This window comes from Notolepis coatsorum, assembly GCF_963971535.1.
Source record: "Notolepis coatsorum genome assembly, chromosome: 7".
NCBI classification, from domain to species: domain Eukaryota; kingdom Metazoa; phylum Chordata; class Actinopteri; order Aulopiformes; family Paralepididae; genus Notolepis; species Notolepis coatsorum.
Window position 1 is genome coordinate 25628765 of NC_140171.1, and position 22934 is coordinate 25651698.

The 22934-nt window shown below is 41.5% G+C and overlaps 1 protein-coding gene across 1 annotated transcript; it reads left to right on the plus strand.

Moving 5' to 3' along the window:
- The first annotated feature begins 4424 nt into the window (after positions 1–4424).
- cisd2 (CDGSH iron sulfur domain 2) lies at positions 4425–18364 on the plus strand. The gene is made up of 3 exons (XM_084319249.1): positions 4425–4645; positions 13520–13734; positions 15503–18364. Exons 1-3 carry the CDS (start codon positions 4543–4545, stop codon positions 15590–15592), a joined length of 408 nt encoding a protein of 135 aa, XP_084175375.1. The 5' UTR covers positions 4425–4542; the 3' UTR covers positions 15593–18364.
- Positions 18365–22934: the final 4570 nt, after the last annotated feature.

Sequence of the window (22934 nt, forward strand, 5' to 3'; positions counted from 1 at the left end):
ACATTTAGGGTATTACGTAAAAACGTACTTGACATTAAAGATATTCTACTTCTACTTTGATCACTTTCACCACTGTTACCTAACCTACACAATTCTGGATTCTTCTCAGACGAGGACCCTGAGACAGAATCTTAGCAAAAGGGGGTCCAAATGAATTTATATCAATTTGAGATGAAAAAGGTTGAGAACCGCTGTTCTAGTCTGACTCTATAGGGTTATTTTCATGACAAAAGTCAATGCAATATGTATGTGTGTGTGACTGTGTGAATTGTTTGTCTGAGTACAACATGCTCTACATATACCTAACACTAGAGCTATTTCCCATTCTAAATAAATGCAAAGTACAGCAAAGTACGGAAGCCCTAAGAGGCCATACATTCATACATTTTATTTACTCCGTTTTCCCGTGATAACGAGTTAATTTAATTAGTTTTCTCGTGATAACGGGATAATTTAATTCGTTTTCTCGTGATAACGGGATAATTTTCTCGAGATCTCGAGATAACAAAGTCCGTTTTCTCGTGATAACGACTTATTATTTTGTTATCTCAACATAACAAAGATCGTTTTCTCGTGATAGCGGATTAATTTATCTTGTTATCTCGAGATAACGAAGTCCGTTTTCTCATGATAACGGATTAATTTATTTCAAGAGGGTACATGACATGGTATACACAGTACTGTTACAATTGTGAGTTGTGACATACAAGATATGCAAATATACAGTACTGTTAAACAGAGATCCTAACAGAAAATATATACATACGAGGGGGAGGAAACTGTACATTGGGAGGGGGGGTATGGACATTTATGGGGGCCAGTTTCGAGTTGCAGCCTCCCGTAGGTGCTCTTTGAGAGCTCACTTTGATTGCGCCGCAGTAAAGCTGAAGCATTTGCTAACCGTCTTCTTAGATGACGCACACTAATGTGTATATTATCTGTAACAGCAAGGCATAAAGCTATTTCAGCCTGTGTCAGGCCTTGATTGAAGAGATATGTGAATGTGACGCGGTGATCAATATCCTCCTGCCCCTGACATTGCGACACTGAATGATGTTTCCTGCAGTGATTTATATACCTAGACTGTCATTTCGTTTTCTCGAGATCTCGAGAATATTATCCCGTTATCACGAGAAAACAAATTAAATTAACTCGTTATCACGGGAAAACGGAGTAAATAAAATGTATGAATGTATGGCCTCTTAGGGCTTCCGTAGAAAAGTGTGTCCAACATTAGTCTATATATATCAACAACCTGCTAGTCTACGATCTGGGGGTATCTGACCACAAGACCATCTCAATGGAGCTGTCATTCCAGTCTCCACTCAGCAAGCCCAAGCACCAAATCCGTTTCAGGAACCTCAAAAACATCAACCCGGACACCATGACCCTGGACCTCCAGCTTCTCTCCTCTGTCAACTTCTCATCAGCAACTGAGTCAGTGGACTTCTACAATAAATCCCTGAAAAGTCTTCTGGCTCTCCATGCCCCTGTCAAATCCAAAACAGTCAATTTTGCACGCTCAGCCCCCTGGTACACCAGCGAGCTGCAGAGTATGAAGACTGCTGGGCGTGTCCTTGAGCGGCGACTCAAGGTCTCAGGACTCACTGTACACAAATTGGCCTACCATGAACATCAGAAGGCCTATTCAAAATCCCTCAGTCTGGCACGGTCCTACTACTCCTCCATCATAAATGACAGTCCTGGAAACTCCAAGCAACTATTCTCCACCATCAACCACCTCCTCAAACCCCAAATATCACTTCACTCCGACTCCTCTGAGGAACAGTGTAGCAACTTTGCCACCTTCTTCAGGACCAAAGTTGACACCATCCGCTCCCTCCTCTCTAGCCCCTCTGCCCCTCAAGTCCAAACAGTTGACCCACAGCTGGCGACTACTCAACCTCTCTGCTGCTTTTCTTTTTTTTTGATCCACTTTTTCTCCCATTTTCTATATTTTCTCCCATCCCAATTTCGTATCATCCAATTCAACCCTCCCCTGTCACGAACGCTGTTTCTTGCCTCCCACAAGCCGGCTGCAATGTGGACTAAGTCATACATAGCACAAGTCCCCTCCGGTACTTGAGGTAACAGCAGTCGCATCTTTTCACCTGCGCAGCTCGATCTCTCAGTGGCGAGGAGTAACGCGTAGGAGGCTCACGCTGCCCCCGACACTTCCTGATTCTACTGCGCAGGCGCACCAACCGACCTGTAGGAGTCGCTGTCCACAACGCCCGATCCCCACCCATCAGTTTCCCACCCCCTAGTAATACGGCCAATGTGTATTAGTACGGACGACCAGCTAAACTGAAAGCAAATGTGGAGCGCTGGGCTCGAACAGGCGAGCCCAGCGTCTCCGTCATTCGTGGCGAGCGCCTTGCCCACTACGCCACGTAGCCGCCCCTACCTCTCTGCTGCTTTTCAATCATCACACAGCGAGAGGTTGAGGAAATCGTCAGGAAAATGAAGCCTTCCACTTGTATCCTCGACCCCTTTCCCTCAGCCCTGGTGAAATACAATATTGTCGCTATGAGCCCTCTCATCACCAAGGTCATAAACCTCTCTCTCCAGGCTGGCCATGTCCCCTCTGCCCTTAAAACTGCGGTCATAAAACCACTAATTAAAAAACCCTCCCTAGACCCGGAAATCTTGGCCAACTACAGACCCATATCCAACCTCCCATTCCTGTCCAAGGTGCTGGAGAAGGTAGTTGCCGCTCAGCTTCAGGACCACCCAAACTCGAACCAACTTCCAGTCAGGTTTCCGCTCTGGCCACAGCACCGAAACTGCCCTGTTCAGGGTCACCAATGACCTACTGATAACGGCTAATGCTGGCTCTCCTTCCCTCCTCATCCTCCTTGACCTCACAGCAGCTTTCGACACCGTCGATCATGACATCCTCCTCCACTGGCTTCAATCCACCATCAGACTTTCAGACTCTGTCCTTGATTGGTTCAGATCTTACCTCACCGGGAGAACGGAGTATGTCTCCTTGGGAGAGGCAAGGTCTGACACCCATCATGTCACCTGTGGTGTTCCACAAGGATCAGTCCTCGGCCCCACCCTATTCACCCTCTACATGCTCCCTCTATCATTCCACTGCTACGCTGATGACACCCAACTCTACCTAAAAATAAACCCTACCCCATCCACAGTTCTGCCATCTTCCACTCTGACCACCTGCCTTGAGGAGACCAAGGCGTGGATGAAGCACAACTTCTTACAGTTAAACAGTTCTAAAACTGAAGCCATTATTATTGGCACCCCACAGCAGGTTCGCTCATCCACCATCACCACCATCACTTTTTCCGGCCAAAACAGCACCCTGTCACCAACAATCACCAACCTAGGGGTAAAAATGGACCCTCACCTGACCTTTGAGGCGCACATAAATCAATTATACAAAAACTCCTTCTACCACCTTAGGAACATTGCCAAACTTCGCCCCTCACTCACTCTGTCAGATGCCGAAAAGCGCATCCACGCCTTTGTTTCCTCCAGGCTGGATTACTGCAACGCACTCCTCATCGGGATCCCTAGCAAGAACATCCAAAGGCTACAATGTATCCAAAACAGCGCTGCTAGGATCCTGATGAGAGTGCGGAAATACCACCACATCACTCCCATCCTCAAGTCCCTTCACTGGCTCCCTGTCTCACTCAGGATTGAGTTCAAAGTCTCCCTGCTCACCCACCAATGCCTCTACGGAAACGCCCCCCTATACCTCAAAGAACTCATCACCCCTCACTCCTCCTCTCGACATCTCCGCTCTGGCCAGGCAAACCTCCTCCAGCGCCCAAGGACCAATCTCTGCACTATGGGAGATCAGGCTTTTTGCTCTTCCGCTCCCAGTCTGTGGAATGCTCTCCCTGACTACCTGAGAGCACCACAGACTGTGGATGCTTTCAAGAAAGGCCTCAAAACTCACCTTTTTAGTAGAGCTTTCGGTTGACTTTTTATCAAATTTTTTGCTCCACATATTTTATGTTCTTTTACCAATTTCTTTTATCAGTTTTATTTATTCTATGTTTTCTCTATGTTATTCTATGTTTAGTCTTGCCTATTTTTTTTTTTATTCCTTCTTCCTTTATTCTTGCTAGTTCTTATGTTCTTACTGTAGCGCTTTGAGATTTGCCCCGCAATTATAAAGCGCATTACAAATAAAATCTATTATTATGATGTATTATTATTATAACAACAAAAAGCATACAACGTGCAACTGTCACTACTGTATTGTAGGCATTCTGCAATCTGTTAAATAAAGTTTTCAATCAATTCAACCTGCAAATGTATGTTGTCCAATCAGGTGACACCAACTCTTCTAACGTTCATTGGTTACATCCTACAGCGTCACCGGCCGCAGTTTGGTCTATTCACCAAGACATGTACGCAGCGTCTTCCACTATTTCCCGGTTTGATGAAGAGGCCATGCGGACCGGTGAGAAGAAGTTGCGCTTCAAATGAGCGCAGTGACGTTAAATGAACCTCCTCAGGAAACTAATACAACTGAAACTGTAAACCTGCTAAATAGAGCCATTCAAAATGGTATTAGAAACGATTTCAAAGATCATAAAAGTCCAGCTCCCAGCCTACCTCAAGAAGCTTCCCCTTCCGGAGACAATCGGCGGATTTGCGAGGTTAACAGGTAATAAATACTACTAGCAACAACGTTGCAAAATGCTTGAAAGGCAAGACTTGCCCATTGCATCTACTTCTGCACTCTTCTTCAGGGACGCATTCGGCACACACTCTCCCAACGAATTAGGTCATCATTATGTGTGTTTATTTAGTTTACCCCCCCTCTCTATATATATTTATATTCTGACCGCATATCCTCTGTCTGTAGTGTACTGTACTTACCTGCACATAGTCCTTTACTATATCTGTACATCCTAGTACTCTTACTAGTTAGTAGTCATACAATCATAATGTTATGATGAATTGGAAAATGGGGGACCCTGATGTAAACAAGACGAAAGTCTTTCTCTGGTCTGCATCCCCTTAACAATTTTATGTATTGAGCTGTACTGTACTGTACCCATTCTGCAATCTCTTAATAAAGTTTTCAATCAATCAATCTGTCTCTATAATACAACTCTGTACATCTGATTAGCACTACACTCAGTATACCACTAACGTGTATATTTTGTACCCCGTTTAATCTCCTGTACATTGCATATTGCTGTTGCATTTTACTGCTACATTTGCACTCTGGTTGGATGCCAAACATCTTTTCGTTGTACTGTACTTGTGCTGTATAATGACAATACATTTGAATCTAATCGAATCTCTGTATCCCATATGAGTAGAGTAAATAACACGTGTAGGCTAGATATTAGTCGTTGTCAGGTTTCATACCCATCGTTAAATTGAACTAAGCTATTTTAATTGTCACTTTACTGAGGATTGTGTTGTGCACGCTACCTTTTAGTTGAACTTTAAATATTATTATTATTAGTAGTCTCTGAAGTGGCCCACACGTTAAGTACAGTATGGGGAATTATGGGCATGCACCAGTGTTGAAAACCAGCGCTGATACCTTTCGTTAAAGCTTCTGATGTTTGCTAAAGGAGAGGTATATCAATATGCAACACTTATGCTACTGTCTTCATTGGGTTACTTGTTATACTGTTCAAAGTTCAAGTTTTGTTTTATTTGTCACATAACATTACAGTGAAATGCTTGGTTCTTTATGAGCCCCCTGAAATTGTGAGATCTGGAGCATCTCTAGAAAACCCTTTCACAAAGAAAAAGGTTGTTTTAGCAAATAAATGTGTGAATGTTGTACTTTCATGTTAGCTCATCTGTAGAAAGTCTACAACAGTAAGATATTTACAACTATTATACACACATTAGGGGGTGGTTACAAATGTAACGCAGTGCATTATGACAGATTGAAAGGTTAATGTAAATAGAAGTCACATCACCACACGCGGCTGTACCCAGGTATGATGGTTGCTGTGTGGTTCCATCCCAGATTAGTTATTCATTATGACATGTCATGTCACCTTTAAATATGTATTCTTATATGACCCCAACTCTGCATACGCCATTGTGTCAGTCATCATGCTTAGTTTGCCAAAACATATTTTCCTTTATTTATTTGTGTCCTTTATTTAGACAGGTTGTCTCATTGAGAATGAGATCTCTTGGAGATACCTGTATACAATAGACATATACAAACACTTTGGACAAACAAGTACAGTTCAGACATAGATCACCACACAGTTGTCGAACAACAGACAAACAAGTAGATCAAAGGAAATGATTACAGAATCAACCTCTACAATATCAGAGTTAAATACTTTAACATCTTCTCATGGAATTAAATGTTCTAATGTCAAGGCTTTCAGCAGATCATTCTATTTGTACAGACTAGAGCATATTGAAACCAGTGTTACAAGTTCTTACATGTTTATCTAAAGCTAAATAATCCTGTGACCTAGTACTATATGTGCTGTATCTAAAAGCAACCAAGGTGCAGCAGAGCTAATAGGGAAGTTTGATAAGCAGGGCTTTATAAATAAATACAATACATTGAAATGTATCTCCAATGTTAAAGTGATAAAACACAGCACGCTATGATGCACAGCATGGGGGGCTTTCAAGGTGGAGGGAGAGGCACGCATACAGAATATCACCAGCATCAAATACAGACGTCATTGTTGATTGTACAATGTCTTCCGATAGAAGATAGCTTATCTGGCAATAGAAAAGCATGATTTGTTTCTATACAGGAATCCAATTTTTACTTTCAAATACAGACATAATTGTTGATTGTATGTACAATGGTCTTCCGATAGAAAATAGCTTTTCTGGCAATAGAAAAGCATGATTTGTTAATACATTTTTTCCCTTTAAACTTTTTAGATGTTTTCCACACAAGTGTAAAAAGAGAGCCTACAGTATTATCTGACCAAATCCCTATGTTTATTTATACGATTGTACAATTTCAATTTGAGAACTCTGAAATGTATGAATAGTAGTAGACCTTGAAAATAACATACATGTTGTTTTGTAATAATTTAAGATGCGGTTGTGGTTAATGAGAGATATCTGAAAGGCATCAAAAGCAGACTGTATACATTTGCAGTGGCCAGTTTAAGAGTTGATATCATATCACGTCGTGACTCATAAGAAATGTTGACATCTTCATTACATAGTTATCCTATAATTAGCCTACTCTAAGAAAATAGAGAATGGGAAATAAGGATAACATTACCGGTAATGTAATCAACTATAACAACCTTTTATATAGCTTTTATATACATTTTTTATTTTATTTTTAATAACATTTTTGCAGTGAAAGTTTGGGGCCAGCTTAGAAACAGATGGATCATTGTCTAATAATATGTGATTGCTCTGTCCTCTGTTCCACTGTGTGTGTGTGTGCACGTGTTTTCGTGTGCAACCTTATACACTGTACTTACTTTTAAAACAAATAACTTATTTGGATTGGAACTCACCCTTGTGTTTGCTATTTCATTGAAATTATGCTTTTAAGTTGCAGGAAATTACAGCAAATGCCTTTCTTTATTGCACATCTTTTTGCCTCCCAGTCCCAGATGGGGGGGGGGGGGGGGGGGGACCAACTCACCATCACCTTGTTCTAAAATCCTGGGGGAAAGCCCCGCATCATTCACTAAGATCTTGTCTTATCCTCATTGAGTTGTCTTACATGCCATTTGTTAAACTGATGGATTTAGTAGCTTAGAACCAGGAAGGAGAGTGGCCAAATCGGCTCCGCATGTCGATCAAATAAAACACGTAGCCCTACGGTTGTATATAAAGGATACTCCCGGATTTCTCTCCTACTACGAGACATGTCCATTACCCCTACTACTACAAGACATGTCCATTACCCCTACTACGAGACATGTCCATTACCCCTACTACGAGACATGTCCATTACCCCTACTACGAGACATGTCCATTACCCCTACTACGAGACATGTCCATTACCCCTACTACTACAAGACATGTCCATTACCCCTACTACGAGACATGTCCATTACCCCTACTACGAGACATGTCCATTACCTCTACTACAAGACATGTCCATTACCTCTACTACAAGACATGTCCATTACCCCTACTACGAGACATGTCCATTACCTCTACTACAAGACATGTCCATTACCCCTACTATGAGACATGTCCATTACCTCTACTATGAGACATGTCCCAGTCTTAACAAGCTGAGGAAGTGACTTCAACTTGACCTTTTGAACTTCAGGCAACCACACACTTATGGAACGTCTCAAGAGACTCTCTATAAATAGCCCCAAACATCAGTGCCAAGTTTGCATTGCTGAGATGCCCCCGTGACAAATGAGGAGTTGGAGGTATTTCTGATAATGTTTGGCTCCCTGAGGAAATTCACACACCAAAGCCTGTGGTATAACAGGCATGGCGTGCGAGACGACTTGGAGATGTGTTCCAACTAGGACTGGGATAATTACTGTGTGCGTGCCTTCATTTAGTTGGCTTTGAAGTTACAAGTTGCCTGTGGTAAAAAGTTAAAACTCATTCTTGAATTTGTCTCGTCATCTCAATGTTTTCATTCCTGGATGAGCGCAAAATGAAATACCCAGCAGGAATGTTAAGGCAGTTTCACACTAGCTTGGAAGATGAAAGCTTCATTCAATTCTCTTTTTGTCAGAATGTGACGTAATTCTACCTTTTTTAAAGTGAAGATAAACCCTTAATGGGATTTACAGTCAAAAAGCTTTTTAATGAAAGTATTTTAATTGCCTTAGAGTATTATCAAGTTTCCAAGAAAGGTAAGATGAACCCTCTCTTTGTCTCTTGTCTGTCTCCACCAGTAATCTAGAATGAGGTGGAAACCTTTGGTACTGGTCTGGGGTCAGTTCCCTAGCTGCTGTTTGTCTAAAATAAGGCTAGTGTTTGCTAGGATGATTATTATCATAGTCATATGTATATGTCTATGCCTTTAGAGATTCATTCTCTCCTTGAGGTAATTCAAATCATTGCACAGTGCACAGCATAAATATACACAATAGGCTATAGGTTTTTCCTTGTTGTTTTTCCTAGTGTTAGTGCAGTGCCCGCTCAGAGCACGTGGCCGTTCAGAGTGTGTGCCATTTCGGAATGGGCCAATCGCTTGGCTCCTGGTATTGCTGCTTGCAGCGTTGTCGGCTGCTCGTTCAGAGCGGGCCCATTGCTTGACCCCCCCACTGCTTGCAGTGTTGTGGAGATCCACAGTATGGCTGCTTGCAGTGTTGTGGAGATCCACAGTATGGCTGCTTGCAGTGTTGTGGAGACTCACAGTATGGCTGCTTGCAGTGTTGTGGAGACTCACAGTATGGCTGCTTGCAGTGTTGTGGAGACCCACAGTATTGCTGCTTGCAGCGTTCGAGAACCACTCATCCGACACTCGACAATGAACTCCCTTCGGACCTTAGCAATATACCCGCCAGACGTAAAGTTAATTGTTATAGTGCCAACATCTGGCCAAATGGTACCTTATTTGACATCAGCAATACACTTGCAGAGTGTGAGGTTGATCAAATGAATGTCCTTCACATTTCTTGAGAACCAATCGCGCACTATAGTGCCACCATCTGGCCAAATGGCACTAAATTCGACACCAGACCTCCCTCCACTGGGTCCTTACTAATACCCCTGCTGAGCGTGTAGCCGATCGGATGAACGGTTCAAAGGTTACTGGCCAAAATGTAAAGTTTGTTTTTCTAATGCCACCATCTGGCCAAATGGCACCAAATTTGACAATACCCCCCCCCCCCTGCTGATCGCAAAGCCGATTGGATGAATGGTTCTCGATATGTGAAGGACAGACAGGCATGCACACATTTAGATGTTATGTGATAAACAGATTAGGCCCATTACTTGGTTGAACTTCAACACATGTCTGGTAATATAGGCGACCCAACACATCAGGTGGTGTCATTAGGGTTGCAAAGGGTCCGAACCTTTACGGAAATCTTCTATGGGAACTTGAGGAATTTTGGAAAATCTTCCAATTTCAATAAAAAAATACTTTGCTTGCGACGGGGAACTTATTTTGGGTGGAAATACACACAATAAGGCAATACTAGGTCTTGTGGCATGTTTTAGTTCAAACATCCCCATTTCATGTAAATTCAGTTGAATTGCAACTCTGCACTGTGCATTCAACATGCAGTGCACTCCTCCATCACATCCAGAGACCACCGACTATAAAATGAGAAGGATCACTGTGGTAGCTTTGAATGGGGAAATCTGTAACACTAAAGATGCAATGACAAAGAATTGCTGCAAAATAAAAGAATAAAGTAATTAAATGAGAGATGGGGGGTCAGGTCGAGTTAGGCCCTGTTATCAAGATGGAGGCAGAGTGAACTCTTTTAGACAGAATTAGCAGCATCCCATCTAATGGGAATTCAGCAGAATTACAACCCACAGCGTGCACAGTGCATTCTCCCATCACACGTGGAGAGCACTCCCAATACAATATATAATGCAATGTAAAGAGTCAACTCATTGAATTAAAGCTGCCATAGCTAGCTATTTCCATATTTTCATAAGGTCCCATTCAGTCATGGTGTCCTACTCAGTCAACCCTGCACTACCAGCAGCCTGTTATATTCCATAATTTCCTTTCTGTGTTGACAAAACCCGGCCTGCGCTTTAGCATCACATCTTTTTTTAAAGTATTCTTTTCAGCAAATCTCTTAATTACATCAATATCGTGCTGTGTGAACAGTATTGTGATTGTAGGCAAAGTATTAACCTACCTTGTTTAACAACCAGGAAACGCCCTAGAGAAAGTGTAATGTAGTTAAAATCTTGTAATCCATACACAGAAACAGCTAATCTTAGTTACAACAAGATTGTGCACTTAAGGCATTTTTTATGTTGATAGGCCGCCTACATAAAGAAGCTTTCAAGCTTACATAGAGATATATTATACATAATATATGAAGACGCTTTTTGAGATTACAGTGGTCACAATTGTTATTGCAGATTTAAAGTTCAACTGATAACTAAATTGATGATTTAAGAAACAAAATATGTATAGAAGGGTTGGCAATTATATATGCTTATGATCTAGTAAAAGGTTTAGGTTTCTATCTGCATATGACATACTGTAGTAAATACAGCCTCTGCATATGACAGTAAATACAGCCTGTGCAAATAACCGCTCATATATTTCCATTTTATTCCCATTAATTCCCATATATTCCCATTTCATTCCCATGGAAAGGTTCCACCTTTTGGATATTCCCAAAAGGTGTTTCATCCCTAGTTTACATATTCTCGACTTGTTATCTGTTGTTCTGTATGTTACGTACAGTATCGTATCGTATGTCATATAGTATCATTCACACCACAGAGCTACTCAGATGGGACGACGTGGGGACTGCAAGGGCAGAACACAATACACAAATATCAACACAAGGCACATTTAAGCTTCCTGCTTCGTGGTATATCTTCATCCTGGCTGGCCTGATGGTAAATAACAGGAACTGGAACTTCAAATATTCCCATATTTAGGATGCCATGCATGCATATTCGGCATATGTCCCAGAAAAATACAATAAGCCTATATCTAGATTCCAGCCAAGTCTGTCAAAAGAGAAGTGGGTTCACTCTGCTACCATCTTGATAATGGTGACTAACAAGACCTGACCCCTATCTCTTTGAATGGGGAATCATCTGTATCTAAGAATGTCATACATATCATTGTTTTTCTTTCATATTTGAAGTCACTGGTAAATTACTGACAACACATAATAGTTGATTTGGTGAAAAAGGACACTTTTGTGATAGGAAAATGCCAATTTTCCACTTCTAGACCAGCTTCTATGCTTATGCCTTGGTTTCTGACACAAGAGTTCCCACTGTATGATTCCCAGCCTTTTAGATTAAGATTGTTATTCATTTTATACATTTTTAAAATGCACATTTCACCTTAAGATGCAATAAATTATCATCGTTCTCAAGATAAAATCACATTAAATGATCTTCTCTGAATGTTTGTATAGTATAGTTTTGTTGTTGCCGCCATCTTTAGTGCTACAGATTTCCCCATTCAAGACAACAGCAGTGAGCCGTCTCCTCCTTATATATACACGTATCTTATTTTAGCTGTTAGTCTCCCATCAGAAAACTGATCTGTCCACATAATTGCTTGTTTATATACTGTACAACTCTGAACTCTGTTGCCCATACTCAATGTATACAGTACTGCTTTCACTGTCTACAACTGCCCTCTAATCATAGTAATCTTAACTACCCACCTCATACTATAGTCTACCCATATGCTCTGTATGATGGTACAGTGTACAACTGTTCTATATACCTACTTATACACCTGCATATAACCCATATACCCCTGTATGATGGCATGTACAATAATGCTGTATATAGCCTACTACTGTATACTATATTCTTACCGTGTATATATATACCCACATCTGTCTGTACATACCTGCACATAATAATTTTACATATCCCTTACCTACTCACTAGTTACGCTGCTGGCCAATATGACTACTACCATACTGTCTTTACACCTGTATCACTGTACATACCGGTAATCATATTACAACTATTCTTTTTTTAATCTTTTTTCCTCCTTTCTTTTTCCGTTTTTCTCCCCTCCCAATGTTAGTCGTTATGCCAATTCCCAATCCCCTTCCTGGTCGTTGCACACTCTACCCCCTACCGTCGGTCCGGGAGGGCGGAGACTATCACATGCTTCCTCCGACACATGTGTACCCAGCCCACCGCTTCTTTTCACCTGGCAGCGCGGACTCTCACTGGGAGAGTGTAACGTGTGGAAGGTCACACTACCTCTCTTAGATCCTTCCCTTGCTGTGCAGGCGCCCCGACCGAACTGTAGGAGTCGCTATTTACAACGACCAGGACCCACCCTCGCCCGGTTTCCCACCCTCTAACACTGCCAATTGTGTCAGTATGGACGGTCGGCCAACCCGGAAGCACCACAGCTGGATTTGATCCCACTGTCTCTGTGGTGGTAGACAGACGCTTAGTCCGCTGCACTACCCGGCCGCACCTTATATTGCAACTCTTACAATAGTGCTAATTTATATATTTTATACCCTGTTTAATCACATGTATAATGTATATTACTATTGCACTTTACTGTTACATTTGCACACTTTGGTTGGATGCCAAACTTCTTTTTGTTGTACTGTACTTGTGGTGCAATACATTTGAATCTAATCTAAATTAATCTTCTATATGCGTTTGTAACCGCAGTCGTTAATGCAGTCAAATGCATGATGTTGCACGGTAGACTAGCTTGGAGTAGTCTATGAACAAGCACTGTTAAGTGGGAAGGAACCTTCATCAACAACAACCCCGACTGTATGCTATTGTACTGTTTGCCTCACGCTGTACAACGTGACATGTATCTGAATAGTTGAATGCATATGACACTGTTTAGGTCTTTTACCTGTTTGATGACATACGTAAATCATTCAAATACATTTGTGTCTTATCTGTCTGTCTGTGTGCACATGTCAATCAGTGTCAGAGTGGCTTCGGTTGCTGCCTCTCCTGGGGATCCTGGCTCTGCTGGGCTATCTGACGATTCGACCCTTTCTGCCAAAGAAGAAGAAGCAGAAGGACAGTCTCATCAACCTGAAGATCCAGAAAGAAAACCCCAAAGTGGTCAACGAGATCGACATCGAGGACCTGAAGAGCACCAAGGTCTGCTACTGCCGCTGCTGGCGCTCTAAAACGGTGAGTCGAGTGAGACGATGGTAGATCACTGTTGCAGTCTCGTACACATACTGTTAACTGGCCGATGAGGATGTTAGCGGTCAAGTTCTTCCATCAGTCCTGCACCTCTGTCTCCCTGTGTAGCAATACAAGTTACTTTTGCTTTTAAAAGCTCATCAGTCATCAGTTTTCACTCAACTCAAGCTGTGGTCTTATTCGGTGGCATCCAAGTTAATTCATTATACCTACTCTGAAATAAAATACGTGGAAATGATCGGTTTGATAAAAAAATAAGTGAAAGCTGCGGTAGAAAGAGATGCCGAGTAGAGATTTGTTCTGTGTGTAGCTTGTGCGTGACTGTGCGTTCCACTTAAACCATTTTCAGATTGCCTGGAGTTGCCTTTTCAGACATGTAGCACACAGCATGTAATTCTCCAGGGCAGACGTGTTCAGACATATGGAAATAGTGCGTTTGGTTTAGGCGAGCGGTGGCGTCTAGGTAGAGCGAGGGCATGGCGCAGAAAGCCTACCTCCTTCACCTGTGTGCGGAAGATTATAATTGAAAATATTTATTTAAATGGCATGTAACTCAACATCTTCAAGTCCAGGACCAGTTTAGCCTATACTTGCTAATCTTTTTTTTTTTTAACAAATCTTTTTTATTTTCCCTTTTTTTTAACATGAAACAAGTCACAAACTATACAGTAACAGTAATAATCAACGATAAATCACAGGACAATAACAGAAATAATAACAATAATGACAGTCCAGTAATTAAATCAGAATGAAAGTAGATTAAAAGACATAAAAATAATAAATACAATACATGGGCTCTTGCTCGCTCTCCCCCCCCCCCCTCAGGACCCCCACTTGGACTATACATCCACTACTTCATTCAGCATCAGAAAATTCCAAATTTATATGCGTTCCTTTATCTTATCCACCACAGCTATCCATACTGCTATGTTGGCTTCATTAACACCTAAAATTCGTTCAGTGGATATCTCTAGATAAATCACATCGAGATAGGTGAGAACCCATGCCTTCCGGCACATTTTATCCGGTTGATACTATACTTGCTAATCTTACAAACTCTTGTGGGTGAATCATTTATTGAATCCTAATATAATTTATGCAATTTAAATCCTGTACATTTTTTTGATGTATAATAACAAGATCCATATCCATAAATGATGCCTCCTTACCCACCTTTTAAACAGCCCTCGTTGTATTCATTGAGATGCCGAATGAACAGAAGTGCATTTACAACAACATATTGGATTCAAATATTGTCATTATACATGCACAAGTACAGTACAATGAAAATAAGTTTGGCATCCAACCAGAGTGAAAATGTAACAGTAATGTGTAATAGTAATGTAGGTGATCAGATGTATGTACAGAGTTGTAATATTAATACAGTACATGATGCAGGTATAAAGACAAGACAGTATGGTAGTTCATACTGGCCAGCAGCGTAACTAGTAAAAGTAGGTAAGGGATATGTAAAGATATAGTAGATGTTAGTATACTATCTACATATATGTAAAGGGATTATGTGCAGGTATGTACAGATGGATGGATAGATAGATAGACCATATTGAGCTGGTATGCACACATTTAATAGATAAACAAAATTACCAATTAAGCTAGTGACCTCAGGAAAAAGCACCTTTTTTTAAGGTATTATGAGTCCGGCCCGTGAAACCATTTGTATATTTAATTTCGCCCCCTTGGTAATTGAGTTTGACTCTGATCTAACTAATCAAAGCTTTGCTTTCCATTTCAGTTCCCTGTTTGTGACGGATCACACACAAAGCACAACGACCTAACTGGAGACAACGTGGGTCCACTCGTGCTCAAAAAGAAGATTCTATAATCCACCTTTACCCAATGACGCGACTGACTGTGCCACACCCTCATTTTTTTAAGTCTTAGTTTCTTAAAAAGAAAAAATTATTATTTTCGTCTTTTTTCTTCTTCTCCTTTTTAGAAATGGTTTGTTCTTTTCTGACAATTGTTTGGTTGCCTTGGTCAAAATATGTTGCCTATCTCAAGTCCTTATTTTAAATGATGACCGTTTGGTTACACGCACACCTATGAAATCAAAGACTTTCCAAGTCAGTCACATATTGTGAAACTGCATTTTAGGTTCTTTAATACTAGTGTGCGATGATCAAGGTTTTAAAGTTGTTACATGGCCTTTCAGAACCATTGTTTGCTTCTCTGTCTTTATGGTTAACGTGATGTGTAGCAGGCATCAGGCATTTTCTATTCTAAAGAACTTCTCACTATACTGTTGTAGCTTCCTTTTCAAAAGTGACACTTAATCTTAGTCTTGTTGGAATCAGTGCTAGCCTCAGGTCCAAAACCATTTGGGACCACTTTAAGGGTCAACTTGAATCTCAGTTGACCGTAACCCCTGATACAGACTGGAAGCAGATGCATGACGGCCGGACACGACTGGCATACGTTAGCGCTAGAGCAAACGCACAAAGCGCAGGTTTTCTGAATGTATCCTAGGGTGGCGTGAATCTCCCCAGTGTATCTCTATGGACTCTGAGAAAGTAGCCTCGATGCAGATTTGATCCCTAGCCCTCCATGAAGGGAGTTCTGCGCCGGGGGCATCCGGTGGGTGGGGGACAGCATCACCCATCAACGTTCGGCTTCCAGTGTGTTTTGTCTGTAGGAATGGCTTCGATGTTCGATTCGATTGACCGACCGCGGTCAAGCAAGGCTCTCTCATAGTCTACAAGTCCAGAGCACATACGCTATGCTGCAGTCCTTTGCCTTCCCTTTGTCTCTTCAATCCACCAATGGCTTTTGGTCAGCATGGAGCCTGTGTATGATACCAGTACTCTAGTATGCCTGCACAGCCATATGCTGAGGTCCGCTCAACATCGTTTTAGTCCACAGGGAGCCTCCAGTCTGTGTTTGCTACTGTAGGTCTGGACTGTGAGCCTTGAGGCAGATGGCAGCGGTCGCCAAAGTCTGATTGGAGGGTCCAGAACAGAAGGCAGCATTTGGATTGTTCAATTGAAATGACTTCACAGCTAATGGCAGTGATGAGTGAGAGTGTGATCCGAACCCCTCATTCGGAGGTCATTCAAACCAATCAATTGTTAGGTGGAATGAAACACGGGGGACAATTCATATTTCAAATACTGTAACGATTGTGGATGCTTAGACTCGCTAGCCCTTGGCTAACGGGACAGACCCTTTTAGTTGACTCTTTAGCGATGGTGTGGTCTGGGTTTGATTGTGGTGGACCGCGAGGCCATGGGAAGCATGTGTGCCCAGTGGCGTGAGGGAGCTGATGGGGGGACGTGCTTCTCGAAGGAGGGGGGGTAGTGTAACGACCGCGGATGCCTAGACTCACTATTGGCTCTTGGCTAACGGATTGGACCCTTTAGTCGACTGGTTAGCGCTGTGACCTGGGTTCGGTTCCCGGCAGCCCCCTGAATACGCTACAATACATTGTGACATTACATGGAAATTGCATGGAAAATGGCAATTCCAATAATTGCACACAATTAATAAAATTAGTTTAGTTTTTTTTGCATCAAAACATGTTTTATTCATTATAACCAGTGAGTTGGGATGTCTGAGGTTTGAATAAATGAGATTCTGCTGTAGTATGTTTTTGCCTTGTCTCTGCTGCTATACAGCTACACTCTGCTTGTTGAGTAAGCGTTAAATGGAAAATCCACCCTAAAATAAAATTAACACATTTCTATTCTATAATATTGTACAGTTCAGTTTAAATGTGTGACTTCCATGAGGTCATAGTTGTAGACCAAGCTTTTGTGGCGGGAAATGTGAGGTGATGCAAGGAAAGGGCGTCTTGGAAAAAACAATCCCGTCTATACTGCCCTGCAGAAGCTCTAGAAGCAAATGTTCTAAATATAGTTATAAGTGGAATTGAACTTCTCAATATCTGTCTATCAGAGTTCAATCTTGCTCTGTTTTAGAGAAAAAGGGTATAAAAGAATTGCAGTAACTATAAAATCACTGGATAGTCAAAGAACTTTAAAGGCATTTTTCTCAAGTTTCACTGTCGGTGGACCAATTCCAAAAGTGTCACTTGACGACATCACAGATTCAAGTCTTCACACTGTGATTCCCACTTTAGGGATGGTTGTCTGTAGGTATTGCCTTTTGCTGTCAAAGACTTGGAATAGCGCATTTGTAAATTCAGTTTTTAAGGTGAATTTTCCCTTTAACACGCACACTTGCAGGATGTGAAATATTCTTTTAAGTTATTGTGTGTATGGGAAAGTACTTCATATTTTGTTAAAAGCCTTAAAATGTCATAATTTTGTGTTCGTTTTACAAAGTTTTGTCCTTGCATTCAACGTTGATTACCTTCAAACATTGAGCAGTATCTCATTATAACAACACACACCCATGGAGATTTCGCAAAGGACTTTCCACAGTATGTAACTTGTTATCCCCTTTTTAGTCCCTCGCTGGACATACAGAGAAACATCTGTTCAACGTCTGTCATTACAAAGTATTGCCTTTGTAATGAATTCATCCACAATACTCTTTAGATAAATTACACATGGTTTACAATGCAAGTTAAGAGCTCTCTTGTCATGGTGTACAACGCCAGTTAAGAGCTCTATTTTCATAATGTTGTGCAACAATAAAGCCCTTGTGTGTATTTTATTAAATAGAAAATGACCTGAACATTTGTTCGTAACGATGAGACATTGAAAATGAGATGACGGGGTCTTAACACATTGTATGCCATGCCTCTTACTCATCGTTAACCCCTCATGCCACCTATTAACTCCATGTAAACGGTCACCTTGTTTGTAGAGCTATGGATACAGTACTATAGTCATTTGACACTGGGTTTCTTCCGGTCAAGATGCAAAAAAAATTATTTTTTCCACCCATACATTCCTGTGTTATACCGTGGTGAATATAAGTATGGTTTTAGAGCCGTCTAGACTCTAGGGTAATTCATGAAATGCTGAGTAATGGCATGCAACGTGTATTACATTGTGGACTCTACCGTTCCTAGCCTGAACCAGCTATTGTTCCGGATTCAAGTCCACATTATCGGTATTATGTTCCATCATGAACGCTTGAAAGGGGGGGGGGGGGGGGGGGGGGGGGGCATTTCTGATTATTCGAGCGTCTGTAACGGCATTCGCATTGAACACGACACGGTTACCAGCCCGATCGCTAAGATGGCATTTCAGGATCAGGCTAGAATCGAAGTCGAATCGTTCTTACCTTCGGCCGAAAGTAATCCAAAAAGATTAATTAAATTTCTTGATTGCCATCTGGTAGATCCAATCCCCATTTGATCGACGTTATAAACGACCATAACATACGGATCAAGCATAATTGACCGATTGATTTGTGGGATTTCACAAATAATGAAATCTGAGGGCCCTCATTTATCAATGGTGCGTACGCAACCGTCATTTCTAAGCAAAGTGTGGGATTTATCTAAATGAACGTGTGCTTGAGATTGTGCGTATATCTACGCACAGCACAGACCGTGCGTACCTGCCGCCAAGCGGTAGAATATGAAGACTGCACGCACCATAAGACGGACTTTCATGCATTAGTTTACTTTCAACAATGATGTGTTCATATGATCCGTAATTCATTATAGTTCATTGTAAAATAGCGACAGTGTAATTATTGTCAAACCCTATAAATATAGCATTTGGAATAGGTCTTTCTTTCCGAATGAAAGTTACTGTACCACCCATGTAGCTGTCAAAGCTCCATCACAAATTCAGTTATGTGAATAGAAAGGGTTTCCACTCAGTCAATGTTGCGATGCGCATTTGCCTGATACATGTAAATGGTAAATGGCTGCTTTGATGTCGTTGCTGCATGCCAGGAGGAAGGCATGCATTGTATTGAATTAAATTGTAATGATTAGTTCTTTTCAATCGTGGCTTTATATATGATATAGGCTATACTGGGTCCGTCAGCGAGGAGATTTAGCCATTTGAGAATAGGCTATTATGGCCGAACGAGGGCCTATAGCCTATAAATATTATTAAATGTTTTCATAATCGTAAAGATACAAGGACAACAGTTATATTAACGATCAAGTTAGTTTACTGTATGCAGGCTTCGTGGGGCTCCGTGTGACGTGTCTGTGCCATGCTGCGTTATGCGCAAATTACTGTTGCATAATGTAGGCTATATGCTATTATATATACTTTTTTATATATGCTACCTAATACCGACATCAAAATAGATTGTATGCCTCTACAAATCATATTAAACCATGCAGGTAGAAAATTTAAGGAAAATCCGTCGCGATTTGGAATTAAATTGACAGAGAACTTTAATCCCTGGGTATTAATCGAACGAAACGAAAAAAGGCAGTCATATTCCAGCATGGTTATTAATGACACCAACGGCAAACAGTGGTTAACGGTCTTTATTAGTGTTTTGCGCTGCCCAGGCAGCAATGGTCTTTAGGAAGTTAATAGATATCATATCCGACATCACCGTGTACACGTCTGTCAGCCTGTCGCGTATTTCTCCCATAACACACGTATTTCTCCCATAACAAGCGCTTATGTGTTTCTTTTTTTTTTTTAAACTTTGGCCATTTCCCTGGCTCTTTTATACGTTTATCGCATTTATACTTGGTCAAGTTCGACCGACAGAAGCAGGCTGAAAGGGTTCAGATGGGGGGGAAGACACTCTGGGAAAGGCACAGCTGCAGTCCGGGATTCGAACTCGCTCAGCCCCAGATCCGTGACGAGCACGGTTGTCCACGGCGCTGAAATAGCACTCGCGGTACGTGGTGAGCTACTGGAGCTCCCCACGCTTATGTGTTTCATTACCGTATATATATGGTTAATTACGGGCGGTTCTATATGCAAATACTTAAAATCGTGCACGAGCGCGGAGCGTAGAACAAGTGGTATTTATCAACACGGAGTACTTGCAGGTGTGCGTAGGACCTGTGTACGCACGTGTGATAAATCCCGATCTTTCTGTGCGTACACACATTCTAAATTCCGCTCATAGGAACGGAAATAGAACACTTTCTACACATTGTTGATAAATGAGGGCCCTGGAGATTTTCCACAGCAGAATAGGTTCCCACTATGCATTTTCAGCCAACACACATCACCCTGAGAATGAATCGGGTATTAAAATCGAAAAAAATGAAAAACGATCCAGAAACATGTTAACACGTGAATCGCACTCAACGGTTGGCCGTCAGAAACGTGTAAATCAGTGAATGGCACTGGAAGTGTGCTTGAAGTGAAGATTCATTTTTATTTTTTTTTAATCTACTTTTTCTCCCCATTTTCTATCTTTCTCCCATCCCAATTTTCGTATTGTCCAATTATACCCTCCCCTGTCTCGAACGTTGTTAGACCATGCCTCCCACTGGTCGGCTGCAATGTGGACCAAGCCTTGCATCACGTATCCCCTCCGGTACACGAGGAGGCAGCCGTCGCATCTTTTCACCTGCACAGCGCAATCTCTCAGCGGCGGGGGTCTGCGTGGGAGGGACACGCCGCCCCCGTCGTTTCCTGATTCTGCTGCGCAGGCGTACCAACCGACCTGTTGGAGTCGCTGTCCACAACGTCCGATCCCCACCCATCAGCTTTCCCACCCCTAACACTGCCAATTGTGTTAGTATGAATGACCAGCCAAGCTGATAGCAATGCGGAGAGCTGGGCTCGAACCCAGCGTCTCCTGCATTGGTGGCGAGTGCCTTGCCCACTACACCACCTAGCCGCCCTTGTGGAACTGGTTTGAAGTAATATCAGAACATATAAACGTAAAACACCCAAACAAATTACAATTATCATGCTTTTCCCCATCTATAAAATCACTCATAATTTTTGGTTTCAAATAAATTATTTCCACAGATTACAACATTACATATGAATCCATTGTGATCTTGGATCATGGCCCAGTTGAGCTTATAAAGTATATAAGAAATGCCCAAACTCATTAGAGGTCCTTATAGATGGAGGCTACACCCAAAATTACATGACACAACATTCATGACATTTGTTGGGACCAGTATTGAGGAATTCTCCAAAACAAATACAAACAGCTTCACTAAGATGGGAGGCTTTTAAAGTGTATCTAATAGGTCAAATGATTAGCTATACAGGCTATTACTAATAAAGTACATTTAAAACTGCAATCGCTCAACACAAGAATCAAGAAACTATAGAGAAATAAGCATTTGAAGACGACACATATATAGAAACCCATCAGCAGGAATTACTTCTCCTAAGAGCACAATATAACCTAGTATCACTCTCAAAAGCTGAAAACTGAATTTGTCTGACACAAACATTCAGGCAGATTGCTGGCTTGGCAAATCAAGAAAGTGCAGTCTAGTAGTAAGGCCATCAATAATATTTTAACAAACGCAGGGACTTATCAGATCTAATGGAACTTTTGCCAATTAGGTTTAGGTTTACTTTATTTGTTCAAGGGGGACAGTGTACATTAATAAAACATTTTACAGATGTAAATGCACCCAATTTTAGCCAAAAGGCTAATTTCCATTGGCAGTCCCCCTGCCAGAAGGTACAGGCTAAAATCCTGTGTAAAAAAAAGGGTTAGCAATAAAAACAGAATAAAATCAAGATAAATAACATTAGAATAAAAACACAACAAAAGCACATAGACATACGATAGGGATATAGGTCACAATACAGTCATGGACACAAGGACAGAGCACATCATGACATATTAAGAGACCCAGACATAGACAGACGCACCATATCCACACACACACACATACACACACAGACACCTCAGTGTTGACAGTGCTGGTTTTCAATGAGCCATTCCCTAACCCTGCACTTGAATGAATGGTATGATGTGGACACTCTAATTGTTTGAGGAATTGAGTTCCATTGGTGGGATGCTCTGTATGAAAAGATTTATATCAGGAATTATATAGAGCAGACTCCTCTGGGGTTAATGGTCATCAAATAGCCTAAAATCCCTAGTCTCCCTGATAAAACCAAACAGCAACTAGGCTCTCCCCTGTCTACAGGATAATTAATAATGGTTATAGATATTGTGAAAAATGCGAAAACAGCAAGAACATTGATGTTGAAAGGGGGTGATTCCTCATCTCTTAATAAGTACAGACCAATCTCAAAGTTGTGTTTTAGCCAAAGTCCTTGAGAAACTAATAAGTGAGCAGCTTAAAGACTCACATGGCCTGCTTTCCAAGAACCAGTCAG

Coding starts and splice junctions, on each gene's coding strand:
- cisd2 (XM_084319249.1), top strand. CDS start 4,543: ATGGTATTAGAAACGATTTCAAAGATCATAAAAGTCCAGCTCCCAGCC. Junction 4,646..13,519: donor CGGATTTGCGAGGTTAACAG/GTAATAAATACT, acceptor CATGTCAATCAG/TGTCAGAGTGGCTTCGGTTG. Junction 13,735..15,502: donor GCTGCTGGCGCTCTAAAACG/GTGAGTCGAGTG, acceptor TTTCCATTTCAG/TTCCCTGTTTGTGACGGATC.